General features: G+C 39.6%; 1 protein-coding gene across 1 annotated transcript in view; it reads right to left on the bottom strand.

The window, feature by feature from the left end:
- Pik3c2g (phosphatidylinositol-4-phosphate 3-kinase catalytic subunit type 2 gamma) overlaps positions 1–15830 on the bottom strand; it is a 361584-nt gene that overhangs the window by 65586 nt on the left and 280168 nt on the right. Inside the window, exons 28-29 of the mRNA XM_005364544.1 lie at positions 3324–3513; positions 2747–2868 (exon numbers count right to left, since the gene is read on the bottom strand). Coding sequence (XP_005364601.1) covers positions 2747–2868; positions 3324–3513 — 312 coding nt within the window. The remainder of the gene's footprint in view (positions 1–2746; positions 2869–3323; positions 3514–15830) is intronic.

Genomic DNA, 15830 nt, shown 5'->3' with positions numbered 1-15830 from the left:
AGGGGTTGTGAAACTTTCTCAGCAAGCACCAGAGGCAGGTGGTGACTTCAAGTCTGGTGCTTATCTTTGTTCATTGTTTGAGACAGGGTTTCTCTGTGTCACCTTGGATGTCCTGGAGCTCACTCTGTAGACCAGACTAGCCTGCAACTCAGAGATCCGCCTGCCTCTGCCTCCTGAGTGCTAAGGTTAAAGGTGTGCACCACCATCACCTGGCATTCCTGTTACTTGCTAAAAAAAAGTCATGAAAGTGCAGTATGGATAAATGTACATATTTAATTTATTACCTAGTAACTAAGTAACACTTCGTATTTTAAAATAGTTTATCAATCTAAGGATTGAATTATTAAGATTTTTTTTCATCTGGAATTAGTTACAAAAATTAGTATCCATATATAATTAGTCTATAATATAAAAATAAATTACACACATACATATGGTGGCAGTTTTGGAAATGATCTTGGTAACTAGACTGCTTTAGTTAGTTTTAAATATAATTCATATGTCTATGTGCAAAACTTCCATATTGGTATAATGAAGCAATTCAATCTTTTCTGACATTTTATAGATACTGAAAATTCTAAGTATAATTCTGTGCACAGAATTTAGGAACTGGGCCATGCTAGTACCATCCAATCCATGTAAAGCTCATCTACCATATGCACATTGACAGCAGTTACTGAAAAGTAATTTTACGCTGTTTTACCTGACACCATTGTCATAGTCTCTCTCAATTTGGTTAAGGTGAAAAGCAAGCAAAAGAAAACAGCTTTTACCTTTTTGTGTGTGTGTTGAAGTCCTGATTTGAAATTAGTGTTGTTCTAATAATTAGAATAATTCATTTCCTCAGTACTAATACCAGGGTTTTCTTTTCCCTTTGGTCTGGTTCTCTCTCTCTCTCTCTCTCTCTCTCTCTCTCTCTCTCTCTCTCTCTCTGTGTGTGTGTGTGTGTGTTTTCATCCTGGGAGAACACACAGCCAAGTTCTGATGCTGAGCGGAAAGCAGAAAGAGGGAGAGGAGTCCCCTCCAGCAGATGAGTTTAAGTCATTGTTTCTAAGAAAATCTCCATGTTTGTGCATTCCTGGAAGGCGCCGGAAGTACAATTGGCTCAGTTAGAAAACCTCTATTGCAGGCTATGACTAAACAGATTTCCATCCTTCCTGACTCTGACTTTCTGATTTTTTTTCTCAGATGGGCTTTGCGGAAGTCTCTTAGGGCTTCCCTCAGTGAATGTAGCAGTCAGAAGAAATCTTGCTGTCTTCTTCATCCATATGTATGATCTCCAGTCTTGGCCCCTGTGGGAGTGACAGCCCACAGGAGCTGCTCAGAGTACACAAGGCTAAATGTCCCTCCCTCAGTGGGTTCCTTAAATGGTTTGAATATCAATTTAGCTTCATTGCCAGGCAATAGCCGTGTGCAGAACAGAATCTTAACTAAGGCTGGAAATTGAGAAGAGGCGTGTGGATAGAGGTGCTCACACTTCTGAAGTTCTCCACAGCATCCAAGAGGCCTGAGGAGGCAGCCTTTAATAGAGGTTAATTCATACTGTTACGGTGACTTACTGGATATGATGACAAGCCTCGACATTGAACTTTCTCACTGAGGTTTGCAGATCTTTGTTCATGGTTCCCTTTTTCCGATTCTACTAGAAGAACAAAACCTAAACCTATGCATAGAAGTTTCCAGAGTGAGTGAATTTGCATCTTGTGTTAACTGCTGCCTAGTGTCTTATCTTCCAGGTATTGAAAATGTTCGTGCTTCAAAATGTCTATGACAACAGCAAACATACGTTTTCAATATTCCAAAGCATCTCTTCACCCACTGACAACTTGTATGTATGCTTTGGAAGGTGATTAAACCAAAGAACATCTACAAATCTATATGTGCAGGGCATGTTAGCAACAGCCTCAAAGGTTGGTCCGCTCAACAAAAACCCTGGGGCCGAGGGAAAGAATCAAAATTCAGTTTATCTGGCTGCCAATATACTAATTTCTGGGGAACTCACAATTTTAAAGATAAAATACAGTTTTGCTGTATGACCCAAATTTGCCCCATTTTAACTAAGGAGCATTTCAAATGAGATGACTGCTTGTTGTCATCGTAGCTACTGCCAGCTCGTGCTCAGTCTTTTTCATTGTTAAAGAATGACCTCAGCAATTCGTTCAGAATGTACATGGAAAAAATAACATTTAGATACTGCAAGTTGAGTCATTACTGGTTAAGAAAACCCCAGCTTGAGAACAAGCCAAGGTGAATTATGAATGAACCAATTGATATTATTACACCTCCCCCTCAGAACAGAAATCCCCCATTCTTCTTTATGTGTATCTATGTGTGTTTATATATGAGTTCTTAAATTTCAGTTATTGCCAGAAGAGTAGGCATGTTGATTTAGTTCTGACTTTCAATTTCAATTCTATTTTTATAGAAAACAACTGAGGAGATTAAATTTTAAAACAGGGAAATAAAACAATTTTTCCCAATAAGTGATGAAAAATGAAAGAGGTTCTGATTTTTTTCTTCTTCCATCTACAAAAATCAATGGCTGGAAAGAAAATTGCCAACTTTGTTCTGCTCTCTGATGCAAAGGGCTGTTCGCTCAGGCTCTGCAGGGGGGGGAGGGGGGGCAGCTCTTCAGCAGACACTGCCGCTGCTCCCAAACAGGAAATCTCTTAGCCACCATTTTCCCCCTCTGCTCAAGGATGAACTCCGAAGGGCAAATATAGCTGGCGAGGGGACAGAGCCTTACTCTGGGAGAGGCAGCGACGAGAATTGCTTCTGAATTTGGCTGTGAAGTCTGGAAAACTGCTCGAATGACTTTTGGGTCAGGCTTTTCCTCTTGTCGCTGAGGGTCACCTCGATCAGGTACAGCTGCAGATAAACAGGCAAAAAGCAAAAGATGGAGATTAAACTTGCCACAGACCCTAAAACCTGCTTTTAGGTTTTAAATTAAATTAAGCAAAGAGGAAAACTATCTGTTAAAAAAATTATCATCAGAACCGAAGGATGTAATTTGTAATGCCACGATTACCTATAAATAAAATGTATGAGGGTTCCATAATTTTATGTTCTCTCAACATTGCCTAATTTCTGCTGTCCTTTCTTGCAGACACTTTAATTAGCTCTTGATTTATATTCTACCACAGGGTAGGAACTGTTCCTCCTGATGGTTCTCCCACTAATAGCTCCGGTTGTTATGATTTTTCTTAAAACATCTCTTTAATGGCACTTCTCCACTTGTAACTGATTTTCAATTTGCATAGTAAAATCCCACCATGCTTTGAAAGGTATGCGTAGCAGAGTCTGTGGTGCAGATTTAAACTTACGTTGCTGTGTGTCTTGCTGAGCCCTAATATTGTGACTCTCTGAATTGTCCTGGTTTTATGCAGGTTGTAGGATTCCTGGGGAAGAGTCTGAGGGGTTGGTTTGGCAAGGCTTATGGCTGGCATCTGTGCAAGAGTGTGGATCAGGTTATTCAGTTTAACTGGGAAACACTCCAAACTTTCCTTTATTTTCCTAGAGAAGTGGAAAAGAAAAGACAGTGAGAAACACTCCCTCTATCAGCCGGCTTCGCTTATAATTGGGTCCTGTATGTTTGTCAGATGTATGTTTATGAAAGGGTGAGATGAAAATTTATAAAACCCAGCTATTAAATACTGTGTTCTTAAATATTAAGTTCACATCTGGAAGTTATTAGGAAGTATAGAAGACATTATCTTGGTGAGACAGAAAATATCATCATATTCTAAGAATTTTTTGCATTGGTGAGATAGCTCAGCAGGTGCTTGCTGTTGAGTCTGAGTGACTGAGTTTGGTCCTATTGAGTGTCCTCTGATTTCTTCATGAATGCTGTGAGCACAGGAGTGAACACACACATGCACACCCGTGTCACACGAGAGAGAGAGAGAGAGAGAGAGAGAGAGAGAGAGAGAGAGAGAGAGAGAGAGAGATTTGGACATAGTGTTACACATCTGCAATCTTAGCATTGGGGAAAAGAAGAGGATGGAGATACAGAGACAAACATAGACGCATACACACAGAGAACGAGACACACAGACACACATGGAGACAGAGACTTACACAGTGAGAGAGCTTCAGACACACGTAAAATAAATAAATAAAGGTTATTTTGTTTTATATTTTTTAGAGATTATGATGTTAAAACAAATTAACTGTAGTTCAAAATCATTTGAAGTATTTGCACATGTTCAGAAATTAAACCTAGAAAGTGAGGTAGGTCCAAAGCTGCCTATGAATATGTGTGTGCAACCTGTAGTCCACATGCAATCCAACACAATGTCACAAATGTACATTAGGAGATTACCTTTGGTAATGTCTTTGTTTGGTTCTGAAGCATCAGCTCTGTAAATGACATCATGTTGGAATGTCAAAGGTTGAACATGCCACACCCACTTTTTCCCATCTCCTCTATGTAAAGGATTGTGAAAACTATGGCTCAATTTTCAATGTTTAGTTCTATTTTATCTCTGTATACTTTTATTTCTCTAAAAGCTATCTTAGAAAAATTCAGTACACTATAACTATGTATTAATGATTAAGTGTTTTATATGAATTATATCTCACTCTATGGTGTTTTTTCTTTTCTGATTGTTTTGATTTTGTTGCTTGATCTTGGAAGCATATTTTTAGTATTCTGATGCTACAATGAACCCTTAACAAAAGCTTTCATCCTTTCTTTTATGATATTTTCTATTTATTCCCTCCGAAGAGCATATTGAAATTTGCTAGTTTCCTTAAACTAGCAAATTTCTCTCTTTCTCTCTTTCCCTGAATGATTGGCAGTGCTAACCCATCAGAACCAGAAAGCAAGCAGCATGCTCATTCTCTCTGTTACATTTCCAAGTTTCAATTGCCATTGTTTTGAAAGGTTGACTTTTTAAAAATTTATTTATTAATTAATTCCAACTCCTCCTATCCTCCCATTTCCCTCCCACTCCCCCCACTTCCCCTTCCCCTCCTTCTTCAGTCCTAAGAGAAGTCAGGGTGCCCTGCCCTGTGGGAAGTCCAAGGCTCTCCCCCTCCACACAGGTCTAGGAAGGTGAGCATCCATACAGACTAGGCTCCCAAAAACCCAGTACATGCAGTAGAATCAAAACCCAGTGCCATTATCATTGGCTTCTCAGTCAGCCCTCATTGTCAACCACATTCAGAGAGTTTAGTTTGATCACATGCTCGTTCAGTCCCAGTCCAGCTGGCCTTGGTGAGAGCTCTGATTAGATCAGTTCCACCGTCTCTGTCTCCGTGGGTGGACGCACCCCTCGCAGTCCTGACTTCCTTGCTAATGTTCTCCCTCCTTCTGCTCTTCATCTGGGCCTTGGGAACTCAGTCCATTTTTAGTGTGTGTGTGTGTGTGTGTGTGTGTGTGTGTGTGTGTATGTGTGTGTGTACTGTACAATTTTACACTGGATATGAATGAAATTTCATTGCTTTCTATATGGTAAAGATTTCTAAATGCTTCTAGATTTTGTTAAATTTCCACTTTCCATTGAGGTTACAAATAAGGCTTTCAGTTTAATTTCTTAGTGGTTGTTTGAACATTTATCTTGTAATCATTCATCCAAACTCGTATCTGAAATCAGGTTCTTGTTAATCCCTTGGAATTGCTTCAATTGTTCCCCAGATCAACAGGAAAGGGGCACTAACACATACTTTCACTGTGAGTGAGGAGGCTTCATGTTTCCCCTGGCAATGGGAATGCTTAAAATTTTTCACCTTTAGAAGTATGATATTTATCTACATTTCCTTCCGTTGTGAACTTGCTAGTGGTTTGTGACATGAATAGATAAAATCAAACATGAAATTTCCGAGTTGGCATGCATCAACATTATCATACAAAATCCCCTTTAGAATCAATCCACCAGATCCTCGATGGTAACAATGTACTTCAACCATGTTTAATAATCTCCCCTGACTTTAGAAATACTCAGACTCATTTATCTTTTATGGTCTCTAGCTCCTTTTACAGAAGTTTAAGTTTTTCTCATCATTATGCATAAATCGATGTTAAAATTTGCTAAAATTGTTGAAATACAGCCCTGGTCCCCATTACTCATTTTCACGCTCTTCAATATTTTTCATAATATTCTTGGAACTTATAAATTTGTGACTCTATGCTGTAGCAGAGAGTATTGACTCTAAAGACAGGAAAATCATAGCAATAGCATGAGTATATTACCAGTCATTACTTATGAATATTCATCGGTTCATCGATCCAGAAAATGCTTACTGAGCACTCTGATGTGCTGGGGTGGAGTGAGGCTGTGCACTCAGCCCTCACAGAGCAGCGACCACGAACCATCATTGTAAATTCTGATGCACTCACTTGCCACCTGCCAGCTCTGCCCACATGTGCTCTGCTTTCTCACTCTCCAAGGGTTAAAAATCTTAGGAAAAGTGGGGCATGTGAGTGTCTTTTGCTTTCTTTAATATGTACATGTGTGCCTTGTGTATATAGGTGCCCTTGGAGGCCAGAAGATGGCATCTGATCACCTGGAGTAGGACTTGCAGGTAGTAGTGCGCCTCCAGATCTGAACTTGGGTCCTCTGGAAGAGCAATAAGTGCTCTTAACTATAGAGCTACACTTTAGCTCCCTGCCCTATGTTTTTAAGGCAAATTTTCACTCATATCCACCTCTTCTTACAGTCACCATATTACATAGTGCCATTAAATATTACCCATCCAGGAGGTTGTTTTCAGAGCATCTTAGGTCTGATATATCAGATAACAACGATATCTAACTACCATCCATCCATCCATCCATCCATCCATCCATCCATCCATCCATCCATGTATCTATCTACCCATCTATCCATCATCCATCCATCTGTCTGTCTGTCTATCCACAAACACACACACCCAGGGAATGGCTCTAGGACTTTTTTTAAAAAATAACACTGTTAGCAGGAATATGTAGAATGACTTTTTGGCTTGGGTAACAGTGGGAGGCCTCACGCATGTGAGGCAGGCATTCTACTACTGAGCTATGTCTCTATAGTGGGGGGGGGGCACATGAATGTGAAGAAGGACCCTTAAAAGGAATCCCACACCAGCTCAGAATTGAGAATAATAGAGGATTATTTCTTTAGTGGTAGACTCACAAATCACAGTCCTTTGCTGGAACGAAGAACAGCAACCGAATCCCACAGCAGGAAAAGAGGCCTGGCGCACATTTTAAATTGGCATAAATAGTATAAGAGGCCACGCCCAAGTGGGCGGGTAACTTAAAGGCTACTGGCTGTAGGAATTCCTGCATGAATGTGAGACAGGCATTCTACTACTGAACTATGTCTCTAACCTTTATTCAGAATACTTTTTATAATAAAGATCCAAAGCTACAGACAGAAGAATCCCAGCTCTGAGAAAATCCCCAGGCACTCTTGATAAAGAACGTCTAACTCCCCTGCTAGGCACAGCTCTGTGCACTGGGGCACTTGGGTGATAGAGCCAATCAGAGTTTAGCCCTCAGAAAGTCTAAATGCTTCATGATAATCTTATTATCCTCCAGAAAGGCAGTAAAATTATTTTCTTTCTGCATGAAAACAAAATCCAAGAGAGAGTTAATGCAACCAAAAAATAATGTAATCTGGAAAACAGTAACCAAAGAGTTCCATTCATATTTCACTGATTCCCAAGTTTCAATTCTGTTTATGAATTTTTGATAATGAGAAAAAGAAACTTTCAATTTTGTCTTACCAAGGAAAATAATCTACTAGCTTTAGTGTGGATTTCCCTGGTGTGGAAAAGGCTGAAAATTGTTCAGTCTGTGATTTTTACTCAGGAATGCCTGTAGGCAGATAAAAAAATCCTAACAAATATTTTCCCGCTTCCTTAAGAGATCAATAATCACAAAATTTCTTAAACCTTAGACCTTGTCTTTTTGCTTGTTTGATTGATTGTTACTTCTGTTTTGGGGACCCTAAACTGACCTGAAACTTGAGATCTTCTTGCTTCAGCCTCCAGAGTGCTGGGATTGCAAGCATATTGGCATCATATCCAATACGTTCTATCTTAAAATGCTTATACTCTGTATTCTATTTCACAGTAAATGTGTAATTTCACATAATGTTGTATATTAATAGTTTAAATTTCTTCTCCTCAGAAGCAACCACCTCCAAAAAATGCCTCAGCAATATACGCATGGGCAGGTGCTGAATCTCTGGCTCTGGTCTTCACAGCAACTTCTAAAACAATGGAAATTTCTTTTAAAATTAAATATTAGCCGGGCGGTGGTGGCACACGCTTTTAATCCCAGCACTTGGGAGGCAGAGGCAGGCGGATCTCTGTGAGTTCGAGACCAGCCTGGTCTACAGAGCTAGTTCCAGGACAGGCTCCAAAGCCACAGAGAAACCCTGTCTCGAAAAAAACCCCACCAAAAAATAAAATTAAATATTATATATTTACACGTGTGTGGTATATGTATATATAAATGTATGTTGTATACATATACATGAAAATGCACATTGTGCATATTTGTATGTGTGTGGTATACATGAATATGTGTGTGCATATCTATATGTGTGTAAGAAGGTCAGACAATGGATGTCTTCAGTTGTTCTCAACCTTCTGTGACCATGTCTCACTGAACATGGGGTCTTACCAATTTGGCAGCCTAGCTTGACCACAGGCCTAAAAATTATCTTCCTGGCTCTGCCTCCCTGGTGCTTGGATTACAATTTCATACTACCACAACCAGCTTTTACGGGGATGCTGTGGATAGAAACTCAAGTCCTCATGCTCACATGAAAGTGCTTTACTGATCGAGCCACCTCTCCAGTGCAAATGACATAGTTGTGCATTCACATTTACATATACCAGGAAAATCTTTTTCACTGCATAAGAGCCAGAGTGGCCCCTGGGGAGTGTTACCTTCAGGGTGTGGGCCGGAGTGATGTGTAAGGCCCTCAAGCAACGCTGGGGAATTTCCACATGAGCATGTTTCTTTTCACAGTTTAAATTATTTATGTGCTTTGGTGGCTTGATAGAATATATGTTTTCCTGAGCAGGTCCTCTGATAATCTCCGAGAAATCTTTGTGCGCAGATTGTCTGTGAGGACTCTGTAGGAGTCACTCTTTAGGCTTCTTCTTACATTGTAATTGTATCATTAAAAACAGAAGGGTTTCACGTGACTCAAACGCACCAGGAACAAATTTGCCCCTCATCTAAACTGTAGACTTCATTTCATTGCAGGGGTTCTGGTGTGCAAAATAAACGTGTTACTGCATCAGTGTTTTTAAATTGGGGTGCTGATTGTCCAGCTTTCTGAGCTGCTCAGCAGTTCACAGGGAATGAAAAATTGATGCAGCTCGGTCGCAATTTCTTTATTCCATGAGGAAAAGCAATAATCCAGCATTCAATTTGTAACTTCTTAAATGTCTGGCTAGCACTTTTTTATACTTCTATTTATAAAGTGTGTCATCACACAATTCCTATTTTATTATATACATATATGTCAAATATATTATACATTATAAAATATATTGATATATATTATATATGTCAAAAATATTCAAACATATATTTTAACCAAAATGGTGTTATTTAAAACTATGTTCTATAGGAACAGTGATTAAGAGAGATGGCTACTTTTACAGAGGACCCGAGTTTGTTTCCAGAACAAAGCCACACCAGGTAACGTCCAACAGCTTATAACTACAGTTCTGGAGATCTGACACAGTCTTCTGGCCTCTGCACACACAGGATGCGCATGCATACACTCAGCAAACACACACAGAATTTAAAGCATATATTCAACAAACAATCATTGCAAATGCCTTCTGCACGTGTGATCAAAGACACCTTCCTACACATTTTATCCACAACGTATCTTGCTGTAGCTCAGGCTGACTCTGATCTACTCCTCCTCTGGCTTCAGGCTTCTGATTGCTGGTAACACTTCTACTTGTGAAAAGTCAACATCAAGATGTGTCAAAGAGAACTTGTAATAACAAGTTGCACATGTATGCAAAGGATTTGTGTACATGTGAAACACAAATTTTATGTTTTATCCTTTAAATAGGATAAGGTATGTTGTTTTAATTCTTATGGACTTGACAAGTTGCCCACATATCTTGGGAAGCATGACCATGAGCATGTGGATTTTCCTTATAATGGTCTTTCCAATAATCTGGAGACACTGATGCTAGCAAGCATTTTCATTTGCCCAGCACAGTCAGGACAGTAGGAGCTACACACAGGATTTCTTTTTCTTATTATTTGGCATAGTTGCATGTTGCAAAAATCACCTGTTGAAGAAAAGTCAGTTTTGTTCCCACTGAGCTCAGTACCTCTGCTTACAAACTTAACACCACTCCTAATGGCTAGGAGCCCTAGTTCTTGCATCTAGAGAATCTCCTTGGGGATTAGAGCATGCTATGACTCGGGGATCAGCAGAGGTAACGCAAATCATTAGAAGTAGTATGTTAGTGTGCAACATTACCACTACTACCAAATAAATAGGGAAGTGATTGCTTATGAGTCCAAAACTTAGCTAACTGCACATGGGAAAGAAACAAGAGGAATCAATTGTGTAAATTATTGGTTTGGTGGAATCTAAGTCTTGGCAATTCTCCTCAGGTCCTGGAAGAATGCTATCACAAGACCATTAGAGAGGCTAGAGCTCTCTGTTGGTGCTGCATCTGTGTCCTCCTTCTCTTCATCTTCTGCCTTCTCTCCTCCCTTTTCTTATGTACCCTTGATTTTAAAAATCTCTTAATTTTATTTTTTGAGAAGTTAATATACGAGCACTATGTTTATGTCACCCCCTCTCCTCCCTCTAATTGTTTCCCCACAAATCCCCACTCTCTTCCAAATTCATGGCCTTTTATTCTTTATGTATTATTGTGACATTATATATATGTATCTAAGTTTATCAATCGAACGTACTGAATTCATTCAGTGTTTCTTATATGTGTTCAGGGCTGACCTCCTGGAACGGAATAACCAATCAGGACTTATCCCTGAAGAAGACTGACTCCTCCTCTCTCACTATCCATGCCTCACTTCTAGTTTTACTAGGAGTAAAGCTATGAGTGTTCCCCCGCCCACACTAGCATGTCAGTTGGTGTTCTCATGTTGATGATGTGTTTAGGCAAGCTCAGTGCTGAGATTTCCTGGATGACAATCCCCTGTCACATATAGAAGACAATCTTTCACCGAGGACATAGAAAGTCTTCATAAATGTCTTCACTGTTTCCCAACTTGAAGTTTCAGGTCTTCAGAATGAATGCCACAGAGTTGGAGAATCCTAAGTAAATGTCACAAGAGGCTCCTGACTGAATATAAACAAGAACATCAGACTCCTCAGGCTCAGCTATGCAAAGCTTATTATTATAACTTCTCATGGTGACACCTTTGTAAAAACTGGTAAGATCTGAGCAAACAGAGTGAGGAACCCAGGAGACAGGTGATGGCCTACTCCGATTACAGAGTAGTATACCCGTAAAAGGACAGCATGAACCATATCTTCAGTGCCAGCTTACTTTCCTGTCGATATTGCAATTAATTGTTATGTTCAACAGGAAGATAAATCTTAACATGCAACAGTAGAGAAGATTCCATGGCAATATATGGTACTATATGGAAGTTATGCAACTCTTTAACATATGAAAAATGAATTTAGAATTGATGGTAAGTTCCTTTCATGTGGTTGCTTGCTACACTAGACTAGGCAGCTCTGCAAATTGCACAGGCTCAGGACTTTGTTGCCTGTGAACTGAAGCACAGAACAACTGTGGACCACTGTTGTCTGAGATACTTCTTTTTTCACTTATGAGTTTTGGTACCTTTAGTAGGTGCATTAAATTTTTCAAATGCATTTAACCTTTAGACTCAGAGTATTCCACAAAATTCCAAATACCATTTTTATTACTCAACAGCTCATTTCATCCTGACTTGATATTTAGGCAAACTGGGAAAATTGTCATAAATATTCCTATTGCAGGTATTTATACCAGCAACTAAGCTATCACACATCATATTGAATGGGGCTGGTCAACAAAGGGAGGAAGTACACATTGTAAAAGCTGTTACATTGCCATGTAAAAAAAAAGGAAAAAAAAAACAAGGATTCACAAAATTAGTGTGGTTTGAGTTTTAATAAGATTAAAAAGCCATGAAAGACTTTCAGAATGATAAAAGGCATTCTGAGAACATTCTTTAAATTCATTTTCTAGGTTTAAGAAAAATGGAATGCCTTGGTTGTTACTTCCTCCAAATCCTTTCTGCTCCCTGTGAGTGAGTGTTTGTGTCTGTAGGTATAGGTGGTAAAGCTAAGATAAAGGTGACTTTGAGCCTTACTTTTGGAATAGAACAGTTTATAATGTGGCAGTTTGTAAGACACTAAACAATTTTAATGTAATGATAAAGGAGTCCAAAAATTTGCTACCCCACACAGCATTCCTTTGCTCAGTTCTGGACAGCTACAAAAGCACGGGACTATGTTCGGATGCCTTTGAGTGTGCAGTCTTGTCTTGTTATTTGGCCATGAGATATAAATGAGAAGGAGAGGGACACAGGATTCCCTGTGCTATGTCTGTAGCTGTGGGTGGCTCCAGGTACTGTGGCTAAGATGTGAGTTTAGGTGCACACTCCCTAAGGGCTGTCAACAATTCCAACTTCTTCAGAATCATCTCTTTTGGAGCCACTGCATTTTGTCTACTTAATGGCCCCTCCTTGGGCTTTTCTCCAAAGTGCTAACTTGAGAGAAAAAACTCTGGGCTGTTCTTTGACAGGGTGGTGTGGGAGGTCCTTCCGTCTATGTGTTGCTTTTATTGGTTAATGAATAAAGAGCTGCTTTGAGCCTATGGCAGGGAAGAACAGAACTAGGCCGGGAAAGATAGGCTGTATGCTGGGAGAAAGAAGGGCAGTGTAGGAAGATGCCATGTAGCCCCGCCAGAGACAGATGCTGGAACTTTAGCCAGAAAGCCACAGCCATGTGGCCATTCACAAATGAACAGAAATGGGTTAAATTCAGATGTAAGAGTTACCCAATAAGAAGCTAGAGCTAGCTGGGTGGTGGTGGCGCACGCCTTTAATCCCAGCACTCGGGAGGCAGAGGCAGGCGGATCTCTGTGAGTTAGAGGCCAGCCTGGTCCAAGAGCTAGTTCCAGGACAGGAACCAAAAAAAAAAATCTATAGAGAAACCCTGTCTCGAAAAATAAAAAAAAAAAAAGAAGCTAGAGCTGATGGGCCAAGCCATGATCTAATTAATACAGTTTCTGTGTGATTATTTTGGGTCGAAGGTAACAGGGCATCCAGGAACCAACAAGTGGCCTCCTCCAATACAATGGTGCTCAGGACAAGACTCAAGCAACAAGCTCCATAGAAACTCTTATGAAGGACCCATCCAGCAAGGACAAAGAAAAACAGGTATGTAAGTGAGCCAAGCATCTCCCTAACTCATACCACACAATGTCAGGAAAGTAGAAGTAGGATGTAGCTCATGATGAGCAAGATAAACAAAGCAGGCCTATTTCAGTTGAGACTAGATAGGACCTGTTGGTCTCTGACATTGTTGGCTTACTGTTTGAGTTTCTGCCTTTCATGTGTCTTTCTGTGTCATGTATCTTTCAAATGCCAGACTTTTTTCTTTTAAGTTTCATGTCTTGCATTGCTTCAAGTTAGCTTTTAGATAAATAATGGTAAAATGTATGTTGTCTGAATTACAGAATCTGCATGGCAGGCCAAAAGGGTCTCTGGGCATCTATGGACAATTTTCCTCTCACTTTTGGAGAGGGAAAGGGATGATGTGAAAAGCACCATTTAGATGTGGGAGGAGAGGTGGGTGGTGGAATCTATACTTATCATTCTGATCCATCTGTGGAGAAGGTTATCTGTTTCTAAGGACAGCAAACCAGAGGGTTGAGGATGATTGAAAATTCTGAAATAAGCCATTTGGACAGGATTTTAATGGATGGTTTCTTTGTTGCCTAGCAGTGGGCTTCACAGAGATGGTACAGGAAAGCAGCAATTTGTAGGGGCCTGAGTCATGATACTTTGATTCAGCTGTGCTCCTCCTCAAGAAGTGGTACAAGAGAAGTAGGGAAAAGAGCGGCATTGGGAGATTATGCAAAGAAACCTTTATGGCCAGCAAGCGAGTTTTATTTTTCTTTTCCTCTCTGTACCATTAATTACAATATCAATTTCAGAGTTTCACAGCATGTAACATCCTCTGAAATACTTACAATCAGCTCTTGACCTGAATGCACACACCCTGGGGTAAGGAAGCAATCTGGGCTGCTCAGTACTTTCAGATAGACGGAACCAGTGCTGGCTTTCAAGTCTCAGGCAGGGTTGAAAGGGGAGCTTCCTGGTGCTAACAGTGTAGCCAGGATGTAGGAACTTAGGGTGAACGTAACGGCACATCTCACACGGCTCAATCCTCACTCATGCACCCCAGCTGTGATCCTGATGACAGTGAGTAGGAGGATTCTCTTGTCTTATTTTTATCTGGAACTTGGTAATTACTTCAGAATAAGCATCAGCACAAAAGGTTTTGCGAATCGCAGAACAAAGGAAGAGAATAAAAGGATGTAAATAGAGAGACTATATGTATCTTTTTCAAATGCAATGTACAATGTGTAATTAAGGTGTGTGTGTGTGTGTGTGTGTGTGTGTGTTTAATGATCTCTACTAAAGCACCAAATATCCATGATGCGTTCATTACAGAACTTACTTCTTTATCTGTGAGTACACATTTCCTTTTTAACTTCTAAAATCCATGTGATGTTAGAGGACACAGCTAAAGAGGATAATATGTTTTATACAAAAGTGCACTTGAATATTTCTATCTGTGACCTCCAAAGCTACAAGTTCAACTAACCATGGGCTAAAAATATTTTGAAAAAAAACTTTTCTGTACAGAACATAGACAGACTTTTCTTTATTGCCATCAGCCTCTGAGTAACACAGTAGATTATGCACCATTTCCATTGTATTAGTATAAAAGTATTTATATATTAATCAATATATTATAATGTAAGACTATATTTTTATTGTATTACTATAAAAGCAATCTAGAGATGACCAGGGGAAAAGAAAAGGATATCATAGGTCATGTATACTCAATATGTCACGTTCCATAAGAGACTTGACCATCTTTGGATCTGGCTATTTTTGGGAAATTCTGGACCAAATATGTTTTGAGTACTCAAAGATGATTGTAAAGAGGTACATATGATTCCTACCATTTATTTAAAACCCAAATGCTCTGCCTAAGTTGCATTATCATTCATAATTGACCTAGATTTTTAAACCTACTCTATTCATTGTTTAAGGATTAAAAGAAGAAGTAATGTATATTTTAGAAATTCAAAATATTCAAATAATAGATCATAAGAAACAGTCTCTTTTCTGTATTGTAAAGAAACACAGGCACAAATGATAGGTGTTTCTGGACCTTCAGTATCAAGCTTTGCTTTGTGCTAGATGAAATGAGGATGAAGCAATATCCCTGAGTTGTTCATCCTGGACAAAGAACCTGAAGAAGATCTGAACAGACATATCAGATCTAAAAATAAAAAGGTGTGCTGCTGAAATCTTAGGATAATATATGCTAGCAAGACTCTTGAGGATTAAGAAAGAGTGAATCTCAAGGGAGATTTTTCTAAGAAGGAAATAGAGACACCATTTCAATCCATCTGGGAATGGGCCAAAAATGAGACAAGAAGGAAAGTGATTTCTGAGAAGTCACTGCAGAGGAACTTTCCCTGAGTCTCCATTGCAGAGGATCCTACCTGAGTCTCCACTGCAGAGGAACTTCCCCTGAGTCTCCACTGCAGAGGATCCTACCTGAGTCTCCACTGCAGAGGAACTT

Source organism: Microtus ochrogaster, assembly GCF_000317375.1.
Source record: "Microtus ochrogaster isolate Prairie Vole_2 chromosome 14 unlocalized genomic scaffold, MicOch1.0 chr14_random_2, whole genome shotgun sequence".
Lineage (NCBI taxonomy): Eukaryota > Metazoa > Chordata > Mammalia > Rodentia > Cricetidae > Microtus > Microtus ochrogaster.
Note: the sequence above shows the minus strand (reverse complement) of the source record. Positions and strands in the feature narration are given on the sequence as shown.